This window comes from Globicephala melas, chromosome 14, assembly GCF_963455315.2.
Source record: "Globicephala melas chromosome 14, mGloMel1.2, whole genome shotgun sequence".
Lineage (NCBI taxonomy): Eukaryota > Metazoa > Chordata > Mammalia > Artiodactyla > Delphinidae > Globicephala > Globicephala melas.
Window position 1 is genome coordinate 76903892 of NC_083327.1, and position 25996 is coordinate 76929887.

The 25996-nt window shown below is 42.8% G+C and overlaps 1 protein-coding gene across 3 annotated transcripts in view; it reads left to right on the forward strand.

Annotated features, from left to right (window-relative positions):
• Positions 1–25996, forward strand: part of TIAM2 (TIAM Rac1 associated GEF 2) — a 127183-nt gene that overhangs the window by 54700 nt on the left and 46487 nt on the right. For 2 of the 3 annotated variants that reach the window (XM_030853085.2, XM_030853091.2), the window contains 5 exons: positions 975–1136; positions 2532–2636; positions 2818–2896; positions 6368–6460; positions 7015–7278. In XM_030853085.2, coding sequence (XP_030708945.1) covers positions 975–1136; positions 2532–2636; positions 2818–2896; positions 6368–6460; positions 7015–7278 — 703 coding nt within the window. Of the gene's footprint in view, positions 1–974; positions 1137–2531; positions 2637–2817; positions 2897–6367; positions 6461–7014; positions 7279–25996 lie in introns of those variants that run through there. The other variant, XM_060283703.1, reaches the window with a different exon arrangement.

The window sequence follows — 25996 nt, forward strand, 5'->3', positions numbered from 1 at the left end:
ATGTAACGTTTTCTGGTGTGTAAGGTGTTTTGGCTTCTGTGATCTCCTTTGCTCACAAAATTTGTATTATTAATTAGTCAGCTTAAGCAATTGTATTATATTAACAGTATCCCCTCTTACAAAATAGAAGTCAAGGCTCAGCAAGGGGAATGTCCTGTTGCTGCTGGGGAAGTGGTAGAGTTTGTGACTTGAACATCAGTCTTTTGATTTAAATCCCCAAGTCTTGTCTTTACCATCAGACTAATCTGAGAACCTAAGCAGAAGGAAACATTTCTGAGTTGCTTAATGAATGTTATTTATTTTTGTTGATAAATTATAGAAGTACATATTAGCATGAGGTCATGGAGTTACTGTGATGGTGACGTTTAGGAAACAGAACTTCCCTGGGAAAAGTTTGTGAGAGGTGGTATGTTCAGGGATGATTTCTAAAAGTGTGTCTAGATGTGAAATAGCTGAAGGATGGAAAACCATTTAGCCCAGGATTAGGGGTTAATTTAAAAAAACAAGTAGAAATAAGAGAGAAGAGAAACGTGCTTGGATTAAGTTAAACACAGCTCATGGTTAGAATGCAGGCGGGTGTCAGAGGCCGTGGATGAGAGTGTGTCTGAAATTCACTGGGATCATGGCTTAGATGCAGATTTCACTGTGCCCCAGTCAGCCGGCAATTTCTAGAGCAGTAAGAGGAGATACTGAGCAGCCCGTCAGTGACCGCAGTGTCCTAACTTGGGCTAAGGCATAGTGGCTAGAACTCGGGAGGAGCAGTTGATTGACTTTGCTCAGCCTCCCAGGGCTTCAGTTGCACGTGGGTTAAACAAATGAGGAAATCCCAGGCTTGTCTGCCCCAGAGGGTCATGAGAAGCCAGGATGCGAGGAGTGTGAAATGGCTAACTGTAAATTAAGGGGGCATTTTCCCAATAGTTTCCATCATTTGCTTATCAAGTCTGTCCACCTTTTCCTTTGGGATCTAAAAACAGGTGGATGACCTGCTGCACATATACGGGTCAGCAGTAGACCGTGTTCCCCGAGACGGCTCATGGGAGAGCCAGACTGACGTTCAGTTTCAGGACCATCAAGCTGTGACCGTGATGATCAAGCCGGAACACAGAGTGGAAGATATTCTGACCTTGGCGTGCAAGGTAGTGGATTCTGCGGTAGAAATATACTTCTGAATGGAAATAATCGTTCACATCACCCTCCCGTGCCTTCTAAGTTTGAGCGGTGTTTAAGACCTCACTTTCTACACGAAGGAACCAATGAACGTATTTGTTAATTAACACATTAATTATTAGCATTCTCTTCCTTCATGTCTTAGAAGGATAAGTCATGACCCCTTGCCTTCATGAAGAACCTGAGCTGTCTTACTGGAATTCTATATGTACCTCTATATCTGGGATAATTATGAAGGCTGTTGTTATTTAGGTTACTTAGAGATGGTGCTCTGTGAGAAAGTGGTGTAAACTTCGAATTATTTTGATTTGATCCTAAATAGTTTTATCAAGTTTCTCCAGATTAAATGAGTTACTTGGTACCGTCCACAGTTGCTTCATGGAGATTGTTATGAGATGGTGTTTTATTCATTATTCAAACTGGGTTTTATTTTGAAAAGGAAGTTTATGATACATTTTCAAGAGAGCCCTCTGAGATCCATGAAGCCGACTCAGCAGCATCAGAGCAGATGCTTTCAGACCACCAGATGGCGCAGTAGAGCTGAAATATTTTTAACTTTGCAGAGAAAATGCAAAGACGTGAAATGGTAAAAAAGTCATGTAGAGTTTGGTAACTCTTTACCACGAACACTGACTTACTAGATCATCGTTCATTTCAGTCCTCCTTTGTCACTGACTTACGCCTTAGGATTCCAGACATTTATACACACAGGTTATAATCATGAATTTAATTTCCTTTCACTCCATTATGTCAGGTGTTTATTCAGACAGCAAACAGTATTGTTCGATAGCAATGAAATTACTTATTAAGTTGGTAAGCATTCTGATAGAGGAGGTCAGAAGTAGTGGGTGAATTAGACCCAATTAGAACAGAGGCCTGAGATAATTTGTCATTGTTGAAAATGCGTCTGAGAGAGAATGTGTGCGTGTATACACCTTTTCTTGTGAAAAGTGGTTGGAATAGGAAATTCCTAATTCTGAAGTCTGTGGAATATGCGATGGTTGACATTTCACAAATTTCCCTACTTCAGTAACAGGAAACAACTTAAAGTTAGGTACAGTCTGTCTATAAAAAGAGAGCCCTTGCTGATGTTGAGATATATTCTACTATCAGATATCTATGACCATACTTCTTCAAATTACCTCTCTTGCTTTTAGTGATAAGCAGTATCATTTAGAGAAAACCTTAAAAATAATTATTTGTCCCTTTTTTTCTTTTTTGCATACTTAAATTTGAGCTCTTATGTAGATTTAAACTCAGCAAATTATATATTTCTTTTAGAAATTTCCACTTTGATTTTTAATGAACAGTGATGCATTTAGAAAGAACATTCAACATCTGAATAATTGTCTTTTTCTTTGTAGATGAGGCAGTTGGAACCTAGCCACTATGGCCTACAGCTTCGAAAATTAGTGGATGAGAACGTTGAGTACAGTATTCCTGCACCGTATGAATACATGCAAGAGCAGGTGAGTGGGCTTTGGCTTCAGAAAGGGACATCTGAACCCCACCTGTGGCCCCTTAATTTTAAAAATACGTAATCTGGGGGGAAAGTTCTGTTTAAATTGGCATCTGGTTTGGAAACAATCAAAATAAATTTCCAGATATTATGACATCAAATCCTCTGATTTTGGTTTTTACCTTTTGTAGGTTTATGATGAAATAGAAGTCTTTCCACTAAATGTTTATGACGTGCAGCTCACAAAGACCGGGGGTGTGTCTGACTTCGGTAAGGTTAAGGAACACCCTCATCAGAGAACTGTCTGGTCCATCCTTGCCTAGCTTGCCCCAGTATCTTTGCCCCTAATATTTTTTCTTTACATTTTCAGAAACTTTGACAATAGTTTCTGAGCTTCCTTTCTCTTTCTTCATTTCTATTTGTTTATATTTGTTTATATTTGTTTATATATGTAGGCTAAAAGGTATGTATTACTATTAGTTAAAAATGCCAAACTAATTAAAAGGGATGAATGTAAAAATTGAAGAGGAATTTGAAATGATGGTGATAATAACAAGACAATGGATTTATAGTGTGCTGGGGGCGGTTCTAAGCTGATTAACTTCTGATTCATGTAACAGTTCTTTTTGTCTCAGTGTCTTTGCTCTTAGCTTTTCACTCACCTGGACGGCTCCCCTCATTTCTCCCTCCCCCAGTCCCTCCTCTCTGAGTATGTAAATCTGACCTGTCCTTCAAGAACTAACTGAAAGTCTGACTTTCTTGAAGAAGGCTTATCTGATTGCTTTGCCTTCAGTTTAACAATTAAGGGTCAGTGTTACCCAGATCACTTCGTAGCATTTGTTTATTTAACTTACATAATGGGTTTATATTTAATATAGTACTTCTCACCATGGAGATGTTACTCAGTTAATATAAAGATTGTTTTTGTTAAACATTAAATCTCTTCTCCATTTCAATTTTTTTTTTTAAATAACTTTATTTATTTATTTATTTTTGGCTGCGTTAGGTCTTTGTTGCTGCACCCGGGCTTTCTCTAGTTGCAGTGAGCGGGGGCTGCTCTGCATTGTGGTGTGCGGGGGCTTCTCATCACAGTGGCTTCTCTTGTTGTGGAGCATGGGCTCTAGGTGTACGGGCTTCAATAGTTCTGGCTCGTGGGCTCCAGAGCGCAAGCTCAGTAGTTGTGGCACACAGTCTTCAGTAGTTGTGGCACGTGGGCTCAGTAGTTGTGGCTCGCAGGCTGTAGAGCGCAGGCTCAGTAGTTGTGGTGCACGGGCTTAGTTGTTCCGTGGCATGTGGGATCTTCCCGGACCAGGGCTCGAACCCGTGTCCCCTGCATTGGCAGGTGGATTCTTAACCACTGCGCCACCAGGGAAGCCCCTCTTCTCCATTTCAATGTCAATATAAAGTATTTTTTTTACATTAAACCTTTTCTCCATTTCAACGTTAGATACATCGAATACGTTTTTCTAAACATTTTCCCCCACAAAGAGATAAGTTTTATTTTTTGACCAACTGTATTTAATATCTAGGTGCAGTATTAACTTGGGAGAAAACAAAACAAAAATCCATTAAAAATATGGAGAAAAGACTCCTCAGTGATGCAGGAGGCTGTGATTATAACTGAACAGTGGCAGTTTCCTAGGATTCTGGGCAAGAGTTTTCTTCTTCCTATTGAGAATTCTGAAACTATGAAATATTACTTATGCAAAGTTCAGCCATCTCACTTCTTTGACCTTCTTTCTAACTAGCAAATGCAAATTACAGACGGCATTTTTCAGTGCATTATTTGTTGTGAAGAAAACGTTTTGTTTTCCATTTAACATAGTATATCAATTTGTTCCTATTTATAGGGAAATAACCAAGACCGTGAAACTACCCTATTTACTGTTTCTTGGGAACTTTCAGACACCAAAGCTCAGTTCTGAACCTCAATAGCACAGACGTTTTCAGGGCAAGGTTTGATTCAGGAGGCCCTTCAGAGTCACATCTGTCCATTTCTCTTTCGTGCATACACCCCCGGACAAGCACAAATGCCTGTAATGCTGAGAACCACACCTAACAAGAGAGCGATTGCATCTCGGGCTTCTACTTTTGGTGCTGCAACAGGCAGAGATCATGATGTTGAGATCTTGAGGTGACTGGTTCTTGAAGGCTGAAAGTTTCAAAGAAAGTGCTATTTGTTTAACTCTATCAGTTCAGGATGCTGAGGCTAAGAGGTTCCACGTGACAGCGCCTTCAAGGAAGCAGCCATTCACCTGGTAGCATTTAATTCTTGCATTTCTGTCTGTCTGTGTTTAAACTTGGCTTTGAGCTCTTTATAGACCGTGTTCACGTCTTAAAGTTCCTTCCTATCTTTTGCCTTTTACCATAGGAACTTGATAATTATATAATGGTCAGTAAATATCTCCGTAGAAAGATTATTTCGTGTTAGATATATTGACATAATTATTTTGCTTAAAATGACTCAAGCTGATTAAATCCTAGTCATTGTAATATGTTAAGATTTCCGTTTTATGATTTGTTCGTTTTGTACTTGATAAAATTGACATGTTCTTTGTTTCTTAATTTTACGTCATCTGTTTGACCCCAAGTGTTATGTTGGTTTTTCCTCTGAAGCCCACTGAGCATGTTGACTCTGTTTCTATTGGCCTTTACTCTACTCTCCACAGTCCCCATTGGTGAATCTTCTTTGCATTTGAATGACTGAAGGAAGATACTTGAAAAGATACTTTTTGGTGACCACAATCTTCTGGGCTCTGCCGGAGCACAGAAGAAACAGGGGACATGCCTTTCTTCCTATTGTCAAGGAACTCCCAGTGTTATGGGACCAAGACATGGAAATGTGTGTTCCCACCATGGAATCACAGTCAAGGGCATGGAGTACTGAGGGCGATGCATTCAGAGAAGGGCCGTCTCTCCTGGTTGCCTAGCCCCATATAGAGTTGTTTCTGAACAAATATTTTGTATTGAAGCGAACTTAATTTATTTTAATAAGACTATATTTTGTCTCAACTTTTTAAAAAATTAAAAAACATTTAAATTGTGGTAAACTACCCATAACATAAAGTTTACCTTCATAACGATTGTTAAGAATGGTTAAAATGACAATTCAGTGACATTAAATACATTCATGTTGTTGTGTCACCATTAACAGCACTTGTTTGCAGAACTGTTTTTGTCTTGCAAAACCGGGACTCTGTTAAACAATAACTTCCCGTTCCTTCTTCCCTCAGCACCTGGCAACCAACCTTCTGTTTTTTGTCTCTATAAATTTGACTGCTCTAGTCCCTCATATAAGTGGAATCATACAGTATTTGTTCTTTTGTGGCTGGCTTATTTCATGTAGCATAATGTCCTCAAGGTTTGTGTTGTAGCGTGTGTCAGAATTTTCTTCCTTTTTCTGAGTGAAGATATTCCCTTGTATGTCTCTACCACGTTCTGTTTTTCCATTCCTCTGTCCATGGACAGTTGGGTTGCTTCCACCTTCTGGCTGTTGCGAATAATGCTGCTCTGAACATGGATACATTGTCTCAACTTTTGAACGAGGCTGTGCACTCATTTTTCTTATACCTTTAGATCTGACACATTCCCCTTTTTCTGCCCCTGCTAGATATCAAAATAGTTGTAATTTAGACTTTCTAAACATACCATACTTATGAGAATAGATGGTCAAGGAAGTACTGCCCATTGATTTAGTGTGATGAATTTAGACTCGTTTTCTCCTTTTATTTTCGTTCCTAGGCTTCGCAGTGACTGCGCAGGTGGACGGGCATCAGCACCTCAGCCGCATTTTTATAAGCGATGTTCTCCCGGGTGGCCCGGCATATGGGGAAGGTCCGTGAGGCTCACGGTGTCTCTGTTCTCTCTTAATTCTGTGCGGTGCAGTGCAGTCTGGCTACTGAAATTTTCTTATGATTTTGTCAGAAAACAGTTTCGCCTAGAATTTTAAAGAAAGTAGACTTAATAGTTGAATTGAAAACGCATCTCCATCTCCATCTCCATACACACCTATGTGTATATCTAGAGAGAGAATTTGTGTGTGTGGTTTTGAAAGAGAGAGAGAGAGTATACACACACACGGTACACATGCGTACGTACAGACAGATGGAGCCAGGCAGGCAGACAGACACAGGCTAATGTTATTTCCCAGGGCACTGAATATCGCATAGAGGAATAGTCAATTTGAGTGACTCTCAAACTATTTCTTCTAACACTAGTCTGAGAGAACTGAAATTTGTTACCAGTGGAATCCGAATACGACACATTTTGGCGCTTTCTTTTAAAGTGGCGACAGAGCAGTCCCTGAGAACGCTAGACGGTTTCATCTTAAACTATTTCTCTCAGTAATAGCTCTCTTTCTTCTTCCTCTGTGTCCCCTTTCTCCTCAGGGCTGAGAAAGGGCAATGAAATCATGACCTTAAACGGGGAAGCTGTGTCTGATCTTGACCTCAAGCAGATGGAAGCCCTGTTTTCTGAGAAGAGTGTCGAGCTCACTCTGATCGCCAGGCTGCCGGACACAAAAGCAACTCTGTGTTCTTCCTGGTCAGACAGTGACCTGTTCTCAAGGGACCAGAAGGGTCTGCTGCCCCCTCCTAACCAGTCCCAACTCCTGGAGGAATTCCTGGATAACTTTAAAAAGGATACGGCAAATGGTAAGGTTTTGTTTTTCTTCCTTCTTCACTGCTGGTATCACAGCTAATATTTGTAGGCTGTGATTTTGCTTGCAAACTGAGATTATTCAAGCTATTCAAAGAATGTTTTCTCCTTTCTTAGAAGAACACAGATGCCAACCAAGTAGATTTGATATAAAATTCCATGCATTTTAGTAATTATCTCTTTTAGTGAAAATAGAAAATAATGGTTTTGCACAAAATAACTTTCTTGAAAATTGCAGTCTTAAAAAAGAAATCACCCCTTTTACTTAGTATTGTAATTACTTTGTTACTGAAGGAGATGAAAGCCAGCATAAATGCCAAAGTTGATTTTTCTGTTCAGTTGAGTGTAAGGCAAAGGCATTGTGCAGTCATTTACTGGGTTCGAAGAAGGGTTGATGCAGTTCAGCTCTTTAACTCTTTTCTTGAGTACTGCTTCCTCAGTAAACTACGAACTTTTCACGTAGGTCATGAATTCTAAAATTTTGTAAAGGCCTAAAAATTGTATGCCAGCTTATGTTTCTGAAGGTGAGATTTCCATGGAAGGCAGTCATTTGAAGGTTTGAACTGCTGAGCTAATTATTCGTGCATATTCCATAGTTTGTAGTCAGGTGAATTAGGGGCTCCAGCTCACACTGAAAACCTGTGGTTTCCTTCTGTACCCCTGGAGGGAGCTGGCCAGCCCCCATAGTAGACCAAGCGTGAGGTCTTATGTTACAAGCACACAAAGTAATTTTTATACTTAATTATAATGATAATAGATGTCCAATAGACATCTCTGCATGATTACCAAAAATGGATGGAAAACAAAAAGAGAAGCAGTTAGGATCAATTTAATTATAAAACAAGTTTATTAGGTCATTTTTGGAATTAAAAAATCAGATTGTTGGCTTCCCTGGTGGCGCAGTAGTAGAGAGTCCGCCTGCCGATGCAGGGGACACGGGTTCGTGCCCCGGTCCGGGAAGTTCCCACATGCCGCGGAGCGGCTGGGCCCGTGAGCCATGGCCACTGAGCCTGCGCGTCCGGAGCCTGTGCGCCGCAGCGGGAGAGGCCACAACAGTGAGAGGCCCGCGTACCGCAAAAAATAAATAAAAATAAATAAAAATAAAAAAATCAGATAGTCAGATTTGTGATTCAATAAGGTATATACTACCTTTTCCTCCTGTCTTGAGGTTTCCCTCTAATTTAAAATGCCATTACGTTGACTATTGACATATAAAAGCGAGTGTCATAAAACCAAAATTATGATGGAACTAATTAATTACTTGGTTATATTAGGGTCATCATTCAGCCACCTGGGCTGCTCTTACAGGTCTGAGTATTCTACGTAAGACATCGTGTGACCATTTGCTGGATTCATTATTCTTGAGGGATACATTCACTGCCTGTTACACCTCCATGTATTCTATCATAATAAGAAATCACTGCAGAATCAATAACACTTTTGGTGCTTGCAGGAATGAATTTCTATAGAAAGTAGCAGAAGAGGCAAATTTACCTTTTTTTTTTTTTTCTTTTTCCTAAACAGTTAAGGATCAAGCAGGTCAGTTAATCTTGTTTTTCACTTTTATTTTTGTCAGGGAAACAGCATAAGAGGAGGGCCTGGATATGTTAGATGACTGCTAGAGTTCTTGTCCTAGGGACCCATTCTTGTGGGTTACAGTTTTGTAACTTACCTAGGAATACCCATGTCAGTGTGTACAGGTGGCTTAGCTTAGCCTGTGGCAGGGCTTTTCCGCCCTGGTCTGAACTGTGTATGCCAACAGGTGCCCGCACGGATGCAGTGCATACCTCTGCCCATCCTTCCCTGGATGGTTTATCACCACCCTGTCTTCCTGGTGAGACCGTGCTCTGTGGGCATGAAGCATCTTCTCCCCAGGGATTTACTGTCTATGCCCTCCACTGCTCCAGAGTAATGTGCTTGTGTTGGAAACAAAACAGCCACGATGGACTGCTTTCCCAAATGCTTGGCAAATATGGAATTGATTTCTTTTCTTTCTTTTTTTCTCTATCAATTTGTTGTTTTTTTTAAAAAAACGGAAGTATAGGGGCTTCCCTGGTGGCGCAGTGGTTAAGAATCTGCCTGCCGATGCAGGGGACACGGGTTCGTGCCCCGGTCCGGGAAGATCCCACATGCCGCGGAGCGGCTGGGCCCGTGAGCCATGGCCGCTGAGCGTGCCCGTCCGGAGCCTGTGCTCCGCAACGGGAGAGGCCACAACAGTGAGAGGCCCGCGTACCGCAAACAAACCAAAAACAAACAAACAAAAACAACCCTGAAGTATAGTTTATTTATGATGTCGTGTTAAGTTCTGCCGTACAACGAAATGATTCAGTTATACATATATATACATTCTTTTTCATGTTCTTTTCCATTATGGTTTATTACAGGGTATTGAATTCAGTTCCCTGTGCTCTACAGCAAGACCTTGTTGCTTATCCGTTCTATATAGAATAGTTTGCCTCTGCTAACCCCAAACTCCCAGTCCGTCCCCCCCCCACCCCCCTGCCCCCTTTGTTTATTTTCTTTTTTGAAGTAGTTGTGTAGCTTGTGAAGGAAGTTAAACGCCTGTGAGTGAACATCTCAGAAGGAAGCCTGTCTGTTTTTAAGGTCGGGGGCGTGTTGGGGGGATGGAGGGAAGAAGACAAGGGAGAGGAGAGAGCAAAGAGGGAAGCTCTCAGCTGAGCCTAACATCAGGATGGCACGAGAAGCCCATGTTCGTGGAAGTGGGGAAGGTGGATGGTTTGGTGACAGGCAGGCAGGCTTTGAGTCCCACCTGGGCTTGAGTCCGGGCCTGCCCTTCACAGTTTGTGTGACCCTGGGAGCAGCGCTCAGCCAGGGAGGAGTGGGCATCGCTGGATGACACCCCAGCTGCGCTGTCCCCTGCCAAGGCAGTTCTGGGGTGCACCCCACAGTTCTTCAGAGGCGCCTGTGGAGTTGATTCCTCTGGCACGTGGAACCTCGTTTCACACCTTCTATGGGCTTTCTGCCCTCTGGTCTCACTGGCCTCACTCCCTCGCTTGGGCTTCTTGGGATCACCTTCTAGAAACTTCTGTACCCACGACCTTGGCTCAGACTCTGCATCTGGGGGAGCCCGAATGAGGACACAGAGGCTTGATTCCTCACCTGGAAGATGAGGCTTCCGTCCCTGCCCCACGGGCCGCCGTGAGCTTGAGCTAGTCGGTATCTGCTCGGGTCCAGCCCGGCTCCTGTGGGGCAGGAAACCTGAACACGGGAGTCTCCTCTCCCCTCCCCCCGTCCTGTGAGCTCACTGTCTCATTAAAGTTTACCTTGACTTGCTTTGGTGATGAATTAGGAAACAGTAGTCCCACTTTCATGCTAAAAAAAGGTTTTAAAATTACACAGATAAAAGAATTTAAGTGATTTTTGGAAGACAATTTTTCATACAACTTTGAATGATCCTTAGGAGTGGTCATTTCAGAGTCTGCCTTTCCCTAAATTTCATGTGCTCTCAGCGTTACCAAAGGCAGCCTGGTACTTGAAAAGAAGGAAGCTTTCCCTGTTTTATTTTCCCGAGAAGCTAATCCTTTGCCTGTTAATAAAAACCACACAGCTGGTGCTCTGGAAGGGAAGACCTGGTATTTTTGTTTGTTTGTTTGTTTTGAATAGAAACTGTAAGAACATCAGAAGGTGGAGGAAGAAGAAGCCCTCAGCAGCTGTTTTGGGTATATCAACTGTCTGGGCTGAATAGTCACTGAGCCCTATTGGGTGTTCAAAATATGCAAGACCGGAGGGTAAGCGACGTGAGTTTAGGACGTTTGGTCTACTTTTGGTTTTAGTCAGGTATCCAGAAATTCATGTTTGTTAGCCTTAGTGTCTTGATCAGGTTTGAGCTGGGGAAAACAAAACCAAAACCCCTCTTATTATATATAAGTGAATGAAAGAAATGGTGGGAATGGTGACAAGTCCCATGGAACTCCGGCAGGGATTGAGTTGCTGTTCAGGTTCCATGCGTTTCTGGAAAAGAAGCATCCTAGTGGTGTTTGAGACTCATGGATGTGTATAGTGTTTAAGGAAATGGTTGTCAGACTTCATAGTGCCTAAGACTCACCCGATGAGCTTGTGAAAATGCAAATTCCTGGGTCCTGCAATCAGAAAGCCCCCTTCAGGTGGTCTGGGGTAGTGCCAGCTCTGTCGTGGACCAGGGCTCGCTCACACTGTCAAGGCCAGCAGTCTGAAGGAGGTGGTCTGATCCTCAGCAGTAGGACCTACCCTTCCCTGAACGCTTCTGTGCCCAGCTCTTGAGAATTAAACAAGATAATGTGTGTAAAGTTCTCAGCAAGTGACAGCGATTATGCCCGTGTGTTGTTAATCTCTCAATCAGGGATCCCATGGCCCCAGCCCCACTACTGTCCTCAGTACAATCAGGAGGCAGCACACAGTATTCTCAAATGAGCAGTTCCCCTCATTGGTTCTCAGCCCACCCTCAGGAGACAGCCCCATTCAGCGGATTGATACACTGAGAAGCAAAGAACTTGCACCAGTCAGCGGCTTTGCTGTGATATTCCCCTGACGCTGTGAGGAGTGGAATGGGCAGGGGTGCCCCGAGAAGTGATGGGTGTTCAGTACTAAGTTCTTTGTATCCTTAGAAATGAATGACCATTTGATTCCAGCCTGTAAGGGTTTGAATTTCTGTTCTAGTTCTCTCTAGGAGAGAGAGAGAAGAAATGTCTAGAGGCTGTATTTGACTTGAGCAGAAATACCATCTGTAAAGACTTTTTATACAGAGAATTAGTTTTACCGCTGGAATTCCCCAGAGAAGCCAATGTTATTTTTGAGCCAACAAGGCCACTATTGAAGGCATCAGACGCGCCAGCCCTGTTGATATTGGGTTCCTGTTAATGCTGTTTTTGATTTACATGGAAAATCCCTTTTCCAGTGTATACCATCTTTTGAAAAATTCCAATAGCTGTTAAGAGAGTCTCATCGGGCATAGACTTCCCGAACAAAGCCTTTATGTAAACATTGAACTTGATGTGGCATTAATGTATCCTCCATCTATAAACAGCTGTTCATATGGCCTTGTTAGGATTGGGGTATACTTAACAGGAGACAAAAATAGAAAAGACCTATGTTCCTGCTTCCATTTAGCTAATGTCAGCCCAGCAAATGCTTCTTACTGGGTGATGAAGGTAATTGCAGCCTGAGGTTCTTTTTTTAATTCCCCACCCGACTTTGAATCACTCTTCTTAAATTGCTGTGTGAGTAGTGTAGAGTCTTAGTCTCCCAGAAGCCACTTAGATGCAGATTTGCTCTTTGGAATGAATTGCTCCTGGGAATGTATGTGTCCGCTACACAGCTTTCACCAGGGGAAGAGTTATAGAGCCAGCTCTGATGTGGCGAACCCACTTATCTCCTGTTCATGAGCGTGAGGGCATTTCGGCTTCCACAGCCTGGGTTAGGATAGCTAAGAGCAATGAGCTCAGAAAATGCCCTGTTTGTATGTGAAACTGCTGTTACTGAGTCTCTCTGGCTGACACCCCGGATCCCCAGATGCCAAAACATGTTCAAGTTCTTAAAGATGGTTGGCGCATGTAAAAACTTTTTTAAAAATCTGGGCGGGAAATACTGATTTTACCAGGACACAGAGAACTTTGGTCTCAGAGTTCGTAGTTTCTTATGATGGTTCCTAAGGTAGTTTTCAGTTTCATCAGCAGAAGTGAGCAATGTGGTTTTCTGTTAGCAGTAACTATGCTCCTTGGGTGCTAATTCCCTTATAAAACTCAGTGTTGCTATTGGGGAGTTTGTTTTCCTCTTTCCCATATTCATTCATTTATTCACTTGTTTATTTAACAAATAAACAACTTTTTGCTAAATGTTGCAGGTATATAAAAATGAGCTAGATGTTATTTTTTGCCTTCAAGGAGCTTATAGTTGAGTAGGAAAAGTGAAAAACACTTGTAAATAATAATTCACGTTTGAAAAAAAAGCTTTTCAATGAAGAGAATTAGAGGTCCACCTCAGAGGTAGAATTCCCACTGATTTTTCTGTTTGTTTCCGCTGGGAGCAGAGGGGTCCCCAAAGAGAGGTGTGAGAATTGGAGAAAGGTTAGCATTTGATCTGAGCGTGTTAGATGGGCAGGTTGTAGATTGGAAGGTGTGTGGTGGAAGCGAGGGAGCATGTAACCTGTGACACAGGCCCAAAGCAGAGGTCACCTGGCTCTGTGTGAGTGGGAAATAACATTGGAAAGTCTGTTGGGGCCAGATTGTATCAAAACCCTGAATTCCTGGGGTTTTTAACAAGTATATCATGGCAGGTAGCTGAAGAAACTAGTGAGTATTGCCTTACTTTCCCCTGCCTTAAAAAAAACAACAACAGAGAATTTGTCTGGTCATTTAAGGAGCACTAAAGTGTGGCTCGAAATCCTTGCAGGGTAGGTACTCCACCTTCCGCATACTGGCTTTATTATTCCACTGTTAGAGGTTCATTCCTTTGGCTCTCACAGTATTGTTATTTTTAATGATCAAGAGTCCCTTGTAAAATAAAGACTCAAATAACTGTTTTTTGGGGAAAGAATGAATATATGAATTACTGTCCGTGCCCTATAAAAACAACTTGCTCCTCAGCATTGTGATGCTGTGTCCACTAGCGGCATGGTCCTTGCAGGTCCCCTTTAGGACGTGGCTGGCCTCAGGCCAGGCCGGCTGGTGGTGAGCAGAGGCCCGTAGCACTGAGGATGAGGCAGTGTTGGAACTGAGGGAGAAGCTGGTGAATAAAATTTGCTGGCATTTTGAGTAAAACCAGTCCTGTATTCTCTGTCCTAACGTAACATGCAAATTCATCTTTCAGGTTAAAATCTACAGAATTCTCTGAAGAACAGAACGTGCGATTTCTGTTGGATATATCACTTTTAATAGCCATTTGAAAGTTGGGGTGCTTGGATCAAATATAGTCTCCTGTTCATGCAAAGTGAGCCAGAGCTCTATGAGGTAGTAGCTCTGTAAAACTGTTACCTGTTGTTGGAAAGAGGAAACGTTACATAGCCTGTTACATAAAAGGAAAAGAAGGTCTGACTCTTCCTGTGGATGTTACAAGTACTGATTGACAAATGATGCTCGTTTGTTGGAAAGAGGAAATGTTACATAGCCTGCTACATAGAAGGAAAAAAAAAAAGGTCTGACTCTTCCTGTGGATGTTACAAGTACTGATTGCCAAATGATGCTTGTCTGCATTTCCAGTTTTCGTTCCCCTTCTTTTGTAAATGAATTATGTTCCTGACTTTATTCCTTCCTATGAAGGAATTGAGACTCAGGAAGGACCAGGTATAGACATCTCCCTTTTAGCTCTCACTTCTAGAGACAGCTATATGTGGCTGTATCTTTAATTTTTTTGGATTGGTAATACATGGGCATGATATGAAATTCCAGCAGTATACAAGGTTAAACTGTGATAGGTAAGTCCCCCTAAGCTATGTAGTCAAGTGGTTAAGAGCACGGACGCCAGCCAGACACCCTGGGTGCGAGTCTTGGCTTCAGTCTCGCCCACTTACTAGCTGGGCGGCCTTGGTTGGGCAAGTCACGTACACTCTCTGTGCTGAGTTTTTGCAACTGTAAAGTAGTTTAGGATTTTGGATCATGGGATCAATGAACTAATACCTGGAAAGAACTAGACTGCGCCTGGCACATAGTAAAGGCCGTGTAAGTGCTAGTTAAACAAATAAAAGAGATAAATTTCTCCCATCCTGTCCTTGGCCACCCAGTTTCTCTCCCAGAGGGAATCTCTGTGCTTAGTTTCTTTCTCATCCTGGCCTGGAGACTCTTAAATGTTGGGGGAAATGGTGGGGTGATTTTTTCTTGGCTTTAACTGCATTACCTTCATCCATGGCTTGTGGTAGGCAGAATAATGGCTCCCCCAGGAATGTCTACATCCTAATCCCTGGAGCCTGTGAATATGGCAGAAGGAACTTACATGGCAAAAGGGACTTCAAAGATGTGATTAAATTAAGAACCTTGAGATGGGGAGATTATCTTGGATTACCTGGATGGGCCTAATCACAGGGTCTTTATAAGAGAGAGGCTGGTGAGTCAGAATCAGAGAAAATGTGATGACATAAGCAGAGATTGATGCAGGCCTGTGAACCAAGGAATGCAGGCAGCTTCTGGAAGCTGGAAAAGGCCTGGAAACATTATCTCCTGGAGACTCCACATGAAATGCAGCCCTGCTGACCGAGTTTAGTCTTCTGACTTCCAGAACCAGTAAGATAACAAATTTGTGTTTATGCGTCAAGCGCTGTGTTTGATGGCAAAGATACAAAAATAAAGAACCACAGTCCCCACTTTCGGGGTGGGCAGGCTCTGAGGGGTAGACATGTGAATAGACAGTAATCAGTCCACCATGATAATGGCTCTGATTCTGCAGTTGCTAAACTTGCTGGTCTCCAGATCCTTTACTGTAAAAAGTTATCAGGGACCCCAAAGAGCTTAGCTGTGTGGGACTCTAGAGAGCTTAGTTGTATTACTATCTATCCGTATTTAGTATATTAGAAATGTAAACTGAGAAATTTTAAAAAGTCTATTAAAGTTTATTTTAACGTAACAACAGTGAATACACTTCATGTTCACACAATAAGCGTATTTCTAAAAATGAACTAGTTCTCCAAACCCAAATCATGTATATCAGTGAGAAGAGTGGTATTGTTTTACTTCTGTGCAAATTTCTTTAATGTGTGTCTTAATAGAAGACAGCTGGATTTTTACATCAGCTTCTGCGTTCAGTCTGTTGCACTGCGTTGTTTTGGTGGAAGTGATTTGAAGAAAACTCAACCTCGCATAGATTTGTAGTCGGAAAAGGGAGGAGTATTTTAATAATCCTTTCAGATAGTTGCGGATATTCTCATTTAATATTACACCAAAGCTCAACAAGAGGTAGTTCCTTCCATGTTAGTTGCAATGTGGAATCTGCAACCTTCTTGGTGGACTTTCCTTACTTTGTCACATTAAGTCCATTGGCCTGTCTTGCACTTCGAATGGGTCTTTTACTCATGTATTATTTTATAACATGCAATGGTTATTTCCAAAATACTAGATCACTTGGTTATGCAGACCTTTCAAATATGGACATTTTATTATATAGCATTTAAAAATCACATTCATTAATATCACCTCCAATCTCACTGGAAAAGTCTCCAAGTATTGGGAAGCTGTCAGACTCATGGTGGTGAACACAAGTTTTCCAGAATTCCAATTTTTGCTGGAAAGTTTGAATTATATCTACAAATATTGTCATTTTTTCCCCCTTGGAAATGAGAGGTTCGTTTTGCTCATTAAAAAAATATATATTTTCTGTCGTTGTTTTCTTGAGTAAAAATTGTGTTTTGTGAAAAAAAGCAGCTGGTTCAGCTTGCACCACCGTATAAGTGCTTTTTCTTGAAATAACCATTGCAGAAGAGCTGTTTGGCTACTTCCTAGATGTGTTCCCAAGGTCTGACGTTGACTCTGGGGAACACGCGGGATCATCCCGTGTATCTGAGCAGAGAAGTGACATGATCTGACTAGTGTTTCAAAAGCATCAGTGACTGTTGAGAATGAATGGACTGTAGGAGGCCAGGGTGGGACGGAGGCTTTTGCAGTGACCAGGCGAGAGGTGATGGTGGCTTTGTTCTCAGTGGTCACGGGGGAGGGGGAGCCAGCAGAACTTGCTCAGAGATGGCTGTGTGGTGTGAGGGAAGGAATGGAGGCCAAGGGGGACTCCCGGGTTTTGCCTGAGCAGTGGAAAGGATGCTCACATCTTGTCAGCAGTGAAGATGGGGAAGCTGTCTGTGGAGCGGTTTTGGCAGATGACCAGGAGTTCATTTTGGAACACCTTGTGTTAAGCCTCTATATCGATAGTGAATATCCCACCCGTTTCCAAATGGTTTTAATGGCTTATACTGAAAGCCATCCATAAAATCCCACAACTCATCAAAGGTAACCACATAAAGGGAAAAGGAGGAGATTTGAATGACAGCTTGCCGACCTTAAAGATTTCCACTCATAGCGTAAGGCAAACACATGTTTGTTTATAGGAGAAAACAATCAAGTTTGAAATTCAAGAGCTGCAAATTAATTCCCTTCATTTCAAACAATTCAGTTATGATTTTTGCAGCTTATAAATTTATTTCTGATCCTACAGGGCTCCGGTCTGATTCTCTTTTTATTAATTGTCCAATCCCATGCAAATCCCTTTATCTTTTATCCTTTTTTTTTTTTTTTTTTTTTTTGCTTTTTGGCCACTAACCACCTTAACATGTTACGGGACAATGTGACAAAGTTCAAATTATCCAAGTTTGTTACTTGTTAGTAACTCTGGGAAAATTTATTTGCTAAGAGACATATGCAGTTGTCAGCAAAATTATTTTGTCTTCTGTGAGGAGCCCTGACCAGCTGCCCCAGGACGGGGGCAGATGCCGTGCCACGTGGAACAGTTTCTAGAATGTCCCTTCCTCCCCAGAGTTTCCCAACGGGCTTCTGAGGGAATCCGGAATTTCCAGTGAAGCACTTTGAAGCTTCTAAACAGAACATGCTATTGTCAACTTTTCTGCCTTTACCTTTTCCAACGCTAATTATTTACTCCTAAATTGCTATTTGTGACTCTAATTCTGACTTTCATGTTTCAGTTGATGAAGGACCACCTCACCTTTCTGTGAGGTTTAGGCATCTTTGTTTAGTAGTATCTGCAAAATTATTTGAATGTTTACTGAATTTTGTCATTATTCTTTTATAAAAATGAGGGGAAAAGGGACCTGAAAAATGTTGATAAGAAGCCTTGGTTTCATAGCTTAATACCTATGACCCCAAAATGCCAGTCGTCAGGTGTGTTTGGGCTGGTGAGCCTGTAGCCCCCTTGGGGATGTTCTTTGCTCTTCAGCGGGTCATGTGCTTTCCCTGGGGAAGGAGGAGATTAAGATATGTGTCAGGTGTGTTTAAAAGCCGAGGTATAAATAGGAATATTATAATTTGTTTAGATCCCTGGGAATAGAAGTCTTCACAGAACGTATAAACTCCGTTTTCCTACTTTTAGGATTGTATTCTGTAAGCAGTAGGGGGGCTGCCTGCATGTCACCTTGGAGGGATCATGGGCCCTTCCTCCTCTGAGCTCTGAAAGCATTTTGTCTGTATACCTGATGTGGAAGTTAAGATTTATCGCCTTGCAGTGTCACTCTGTGTGCTTGTCGTAATTTACGTACTGTTTTCAAGAGACTGAAAATCCCTTGAAAAACAGGGCCTTTGAGGAACACACAAAGGTGTTTTGAATGCAGCAGCGAGCACGCTTCTTGGTGAATAGCAGGTGTTTCACTCAGCTGTCTGTTAAGTGAAAGGCAGGTGATAGGCGTGTCTAGCAGGGAAAGGCGGCGTCCCAAGTGTGGGTCCTGGGGGATAAAAAGCAACCTTGGAGTGTGCCTTGAAGCTTCCCAGATTTCTTTTTATAAATCTGGTCGCAAGGGAATTGTGCTGAGACTTCCTCAGAGCTGAAGGCTCTGCTCACTTGCCCACGTGCCTGAGGGGCTCTGGGATGGCCCCTGACATACACCCCGCTCCAAAGAGCCTGACTGCTCTGCGCCTTTAATGCGTTGCTTGGTGCCCGTGGGTTTGTTTTGACAGATAAACCAAAACCGCGGCTAAAAAAGAAGAGTAACATCTGTATCCCCGGTAAAAGTCAATGCTGATAGATGTGTTTTAAGTTTAATTTGGGGGTACTAATGTTTATAAAAGACAGTGGGTCTGGGACCTGGCTTCTAGCTCCAGGCCTCATGCTTGACCTTGGGCAGGTTATTCTAACTCCTCCTTTTCTAAATCCTCTTAAAATGAAGGATCGGATAAAAGAGTTTAACATTTTTTCTTTTTCGAAAATTCAGTTATTCAATATGATTAAAGCACCAAGTTAAACAACTATAGGAATGTGCATTTTATTTTACACAAGTTTATGAAGTGAAAAAAGCAAAGTAATGGATCAAGCATTCCATTTGGTTTTGCAACATATCTCATTACCTCTTTAAATAGAATCAGGTCTTGACCGCTGGAGAGAAGGTGTTTGTTAAGGCTTCGTCATAATAACAGGCTGTCTCAAATATAAAGATCACCAGGAACCCTTAAAAGCATTAATCATCTGTTACATCTCCCTATGGAGCAGAGACGTGTTATTATCATTTTACTTTCACAGCTGGGTAAATCAAGGCACAGAGACACATTAAGTTGCTAGTAACTTGGACAAGGTCATGGTCAATCGTAGATAGGGCGAGAACTGTATTTTCTTGTTTTTCCCTCCATGTAGGGGAACTGGATTTTAACCCCTTTTTTTTCCTTTTAAATATTCCTCTATTAACATCCATAGAGTAAAACCCAATAATAATGTGTCCTGCAGTACAGCAAATTTAGATGTAACTGCATTGATAAGGGCCCTTGTCTTCTTATCTGGGTCCTTACCTGGGGACTGGGGGTGGCGATTAGGAGCTAACTGCCTTGTGGTCATTTGGGGCTTGCTAAGTGCAGGGAGAGGTCGATTGTTTAGTAATGGTTTTGCTCTCTTTATTCCTGCACCTTTATTTATTTAGATAATTCACACTGATTTTCGTTAACCCTGTAGTGACGCAGCTGTATATTTCGTGTGATTTGGTTCTTTGGAACCCACTTACGATGGAGTTCTGTTGTAACTCTAATTTCTCTCCTGTAATATCTGCACTGATATCTTGACCTTCTTTTTAAAAAGTTAAGTTTAATTCACACACCATAAGAGTCACCTCTAAGACTGTACAAATCAGTGGTTTTTAGTATGTTCACAAAGTTGTACAACCATGACCACTAATTCCAGAACATTTTCATCACTGCAAAAAAAAGAGAAGAAAAGAAGCCCGGGTGCCCTCAGCCGTCCGTCACTCCTTCTCCACTCCCCCCCTCAGCCCCCGACAGCCATGCATCTGCTTTCGGTTTCTGTGGATTTGCCTGTTCTGCTCTTTCATAGAAGTGGAATCGTACAATATGTAGCCTGTGTGTCTGCCTTCTTTTGTTTAGCGTGTTTTCTAGCTTTATCCATGTTGCTGCGTGACTCGGTACTTCATTCATTCATCCTTTTTATGGCTGAATACTGTTCTTTTTTTACTTTAATCCCACAGAACAGTAGCACTTCCTGAAAGGAGGTGGTCCTCAGGTTTCCTTTTTTCTTACAGCACATCCCCCAATAGAAACTTGCGAGTAATGAGTTTTTAGGGTTCTTCTCAGGGTCTCTATTTTGATTTTAATGTTTTAATTTTATTATTATTATTTTTTCCTTCTTTGCCGCACCGCGCAGCATGTGGGATCTTAGTTCCCCAACCAGGGATCGAAGCCAGCCATGCCCCCCTGCAATGGAAGCGCGGAGTCTTAACCGCTCGACCACCAGGGAAGTCCCTCAGGGTCTTTAAATAGAATTCCAACTAGGTAGTTTGTAAGGGTTTTGAACTTAAATTCTTCTTTATCAAAGTTCTTTAAGTGTCAGAACTACAGTGGTGTCTGTTACATGCCCCTGAGTATAACTGTGACAGCTGCGTGGTCCTCCCAGCTCTGCAGGGACCAGTTTCTGGTGGAAACGAAACTCTGGCTGAAGATCCTGTTGCCTCTGACTTTGTACTTTCCATCAGGGACCCGGATAAGTTACCACGGGAGGACCCCTGCATAGCCATAGCCTCCTGGAGCCCGAGAGCATGGGTGCACCTACATTCCCCCCTCCTCTTCCAGGAAGGCCTTTCCCTCCCCCATGTTACAATGAGCGTGGAGGTGGCCTGCAGCACGTTCCCGCCATGGAAACACCCGCCATGTTCCTGTTCCTCTAAGTGTTCTTTCAGGTGCCGAGGATATTTACTGCAAGATAATTGAATCAAATCATGGCAGCCTGCTATTAAGAAACATTTACCACCAGTATTTACTTCTCTCTTTTATCGCCAGAGACCTTGCATTGTCAAGAACAGTACCAATTGGAATGTGACCTCAGGTCAAGTGCACTTGGAAGATTTATGAAATTACATTTTTTTCTGGCATGACATTTATGTTATGATAGAATTTATTTCTTTGCAAGCATACTGCTGCCTTGAATTTCCTTGACAAAAGAATAATAACAATAAAGAATTGTAGAGTCCCAGATACCTTCTGAAAAGTAGATCAATTTCTATCTACATCAGAAGAACATAAAGTAATGGTGATCTGTTCGTTAATGGTACAGGTTAGACTTGACTAGCCTTTGAGTGTGGTCAACAAATACGGTTATCTTTTTCTCTCGTTGAGTAGTCCTTCTGTTATTTCGTTTAAATGGTTTGATTTTCATTCTCTTTCCCTGACCGATGATGATTGATATTTGCTTGGATGACAGAGCACAGCAAATGTCACTAATGAAAGACGTCACACACCATTGCATCTTTAAGTAAAAGCATGAGTAAAATTTAGGGACATCTGAGTTAATTAAGAATAACCAATGCTATACAAAGTTTGCAAATTGATATTTAAAAGTTGAGAGATTTTTGAGCTTTTCTGTGCAAATGAACTCAATGCTCAATGTGCTCTTGACACCAAGATAAACTATGTCAAAAGCATTAATACAGAACTTATATAGTGTGTGAAGCTTGGAGAACTGAAAAACAATTGTAATTTTGTCTTTACAAAATGCTATATCCTTCTACTGGCAGCCCTGATTTACCAAAATCTTTACCTTTTCTTAAAATTACACTCACACTTTTTTAAGTAACACAGATACATCAGATGAAGGAATTGAATTGGATACTTTCTAAGATTCTTTTCAGATGTAAAATTCATTGATTCTTTACAAGCTGTTCATTTATGGAATTACATAGTAGAGATTCTGAGAAATTGAATAGAGAAATTGAACAAATCAAGTAGATTAAGAACATAATTCACACACACTGTGTATGTGATGAGATTGGGCCCATTCTGGGTGGTACGGCTGTAGATCAAACCGTGAATATAAGTACAGCTGGCGCTCTGTATGTGCAGGTTCTGCATCCTCGGAGTTAATCAACAGTGGATGGAAAACACTATTCTGTGCTGTAAAGGACTCGAGCATCCTCAGATGTGGTTTCCCTGCGGGTCCTAGAACCAGTCCTCCTCGGATACTGAGGGATGACTGCAGATGTAAAACTGACTGCAGATGTAAAAAAAGTGTCAAGGATGTACACCTTTGATGCCACAGGGCGTTATGTGGTTGAAAACTTAAATCATTTATTATTTACTTGTAACTTCTTTGATATTATTCTTTACATTTTTTTTCAGTCGTCTTCATAGAAGATTATCGTTCTGTAGTTTTCACCTCAGAGGGGGTCTGAGGGCTGATGATTCATCAGATAAAACATTTTTGATCCCAAGATGAGAGTCCCAGTTAAATATGCTACATTATTTATTGAAATGCGGTCTTTTAAATTGCTCTGGTGAGTGTATTTCCTTTTCTCAGGAAGCGAGGGCGCTAATATTCCGTTTGCCCCTGCTCTGGGCTGTGTGCTTTTTGGTGCATTCGGTGTCCTCTGATGTCACTGACCCTCCCAGAGGCGAAGTTGAAGTCCTCGCCGTGGAGAGGGGCAGAGACAGTTCTCAGCAGCCGAGGCACTGACCACCAGTGACGTTTTGGAGGTTTATGGGTATGGATTTTGGTTTTCATAACGAATTGGGGGAAGGCGGCACTTAGTGTTTGGGGCCGTGGTGCTGGCTGTCCTGCGTGTTTAAGTCAGTCCCTCACACTGCAGACCTGTTCTCCTGGACATTCATGTAAGTGAAAACCGTGGTGTAATTACTTGAGCCACGAACCAGCTCCGTTTTACAAGTGAACACAAATTATTTTTTCCCCTCAGCTGTAGGGTACTTTGAATTTTATAGGACTGCATCAACCCAATAAATCAATGGCAGTTTGACCTTTGTTTTGTTCAGAACTTTGTCAAATGTCTTTGCCCGTTTGGAAAATCATGTCGCCCCGTAGGTGTGATGGCAGCACCCAGTAGGCATTTATATCTCCACCAAGACACCCCGGCCTGGGTCTGTGATGAAGCTGAGATATTCCCCGTGATTCTCTGTGGGACAGGCTTTGCACAGCTTCATCACTTTAAGGCCAACTGGCCCGAGACAGGGGAACGCAGTCAGACTCACACGTTGCATCAGACCGAAACTTTCTGGACCACCCAGTTCTAGGAACTGACCTGGGGACTTTCCACCCAGCCCAGCCTTCCCGCCTTTCGAGGGGCGGGACTAACAGTCCCAAGACTGATGCAACCGGCACCAGATGTTGCTACGATACCCGAAAAGACCGCCAAGTAAGGAATACCCTGCGCCCTCCCGGATTCACCACACCCCTTTCCCTTCTTCCCCTATAAATTCTGCCCAAACCCTCGCCCGGGCGCGACTTCTCTGGCCCCTTTCTCTCGGACCAGTGAACCTCGCCCGGGAGCGTCCCCAAATAAAGCTTGTTTAAGCTCTCCTCCGTTCCTGGGTGCCGTTCCTTACAGTCACGGTTTCTAGAGTGTTTGTACCCTAGCATTTACATACTGAAATACATATTTTTTTAAAAATTGTTACTTTCCATTTATTTTTCTCCTTGTGTTACTATTAAGGCATATATTATTTTTTTGTGAAATTATGTGTGGAGATAGATTACGTTAAGAAAGAATTTTATTTCAGGATAGTAAAAGTATATATTATCAAAAGGGGGGCTTTGGAGCTTATAGTATTGAGAATCAGTGTACAATATGCTTTGAAGCACAAAAAGTGTAGTTTCAAAATAATTCCTGTGTTCACTGCCTGTCCTTTCAGTCTCCTTCAAATGAGTCCTCAGCCCACAAACTGAAGCAGAGCTTTTCCTGACACTGTGACTACCATCATTTGTTCTCGAAAAAGTCTTACTGTATTAAATAGGGAGAAACAAACGCTCTCCTCTCATGTTAGTTTCTTGTTTTTGGCCTCGGGATTGATATCTTCTCGAGATTTTAACTCAGTTCCTCTTACAGTTGCTGTTCCTGAGAACACAGTGGCATGCTCAGACTTCTCGCCTTTCTGGGAACCAGCTGTCTGGCTGCCGCCCGGGGAAGAGCACATCGCCCGCCCTCCTGCAGCTAGAGGCTGCCTGGTGTCTCTGGGCGCTGCTGGCGGCCACCTGGGTGGGTGTCGGGGCCTGGGAAGGACTTGTTGCTTCTGCCCTTGCTGCCTGGTTGAGTAAGGAGGAAGCAGCCAGCAAGACGGGGTGATGGGATGGCATCAGCCAGATGAGCCCAACATCCTAGCTGCCTGCTGAGCAGAGAGGTTCCTGAAGAGTAGCAGCAGGTGGGAGATTGGCAGGGACGCCACCAAACCCTCTTCCCGACCCCCAGTGACACCTGTTTCCTGAAAGTCCCCTTTGCACACATCAGACTTAGCACCCAGATAGCCTGCTGCTGCTTACAGGCCTGGGGGAGATAAATGGCAAAGCCCACACTCCTGCATATTAACTGTGCTAAACTGGATTTGGAAGTGACGTAAAAGCGGACTTTGAATTCACGTTGTGAGCTGTATGGGCGAAGCAACCTTAACTTTAGCATTTATCCTAACGTTTCCATTTTTACGTTGATACCCAGGATGTTACTTGAACACATGTTTTGACCTTTAATTATGAAGGGTTTGGGGTTGCCAGTTACTTGGCCGACTGTGATACCTGTGGGGTCTGTACTGATGCCCAGAACAGGAAGACACTGAGTGACCAGGGCGTATCTCACCTGAAGCCCCGTGTTTCCCTTGTTGTCTGTGGGGAACTGTAGGGTGTGCAGGAGAGTGGGGGGCAGTCACCTTCTGGGATAGCCTGCCCAGTGTGTCGTCGCTCTCCGAAAGTGTTTGTTTTAAAGGAGAAAGATGTCTGAGGCTGGTCTCATGTACGGCATCTGACACAGGACCTGGTACCCTGTGGGTATGCAGTGCTCAGCCCCCATCCGACCAGGGGATAAATAAATGGACCGAGTGGTCCACACAGAGGAACAGAGCCTGTGACGTGGAAAGTCACGGCTCTGCTCACTCACGGCTGAGTAGCAGCTCATGTCAGCAGAGTTAGATGCTACATGTTTCAGATTGCTAGTCCTCCCCCCAAAGTGTTAATTTCCACAAGGAATGAGAGGAGAAAGACAAAAGAGTGTATTTACCAGTTATAAATAGATGACTTGGCTTTGTAATTTTGTTATTTTTCATTATTTACAATCACATTGGCTAAAGACTCTTCCGGAATGCGTCTGACCATCTGTCCTGCAGCAGCTGAGCCCAGGGTGGGCGGTGTTACGGCCCTGGTAACACATGCCCCGTGTTCCCTGGTAGGGATCCCGTGCCCCAACATGTGTCCAGTGAACAGGGCCACACGGAGGCTCTCCCAAGGTGGGAAGGCAGTTTTGGGCTGGGAGGGGAAGGATGGCGCTTCCCTAGCAGCTGGCGCTCAGGATGTGGGCAGAGTGTAAGTGGGGCTATGCCTAGGCATTTGGCATCCAGGACAGGATGTCAGCGCGGTGCCTGTTGAAAAGAGCTTTGTAAATAAGGATTCGAATTTTACCGGCCTCCACTTTTCTTCTATTCTTCCAGAACCTCCTTTGTTCTCATTTCTCCTCTAGAAAGAACGTGAAGGGCACACTGCTTTTTACAGACAGGGATGCAGGTCCAGTTGAAACGTGAGGCTCCTGGACCCAGGTCCGCAGTGGTGGATGCTGTCAAGCTAGGCTTCCTCGTGCTTTGCCGTCTCCAGGACAGC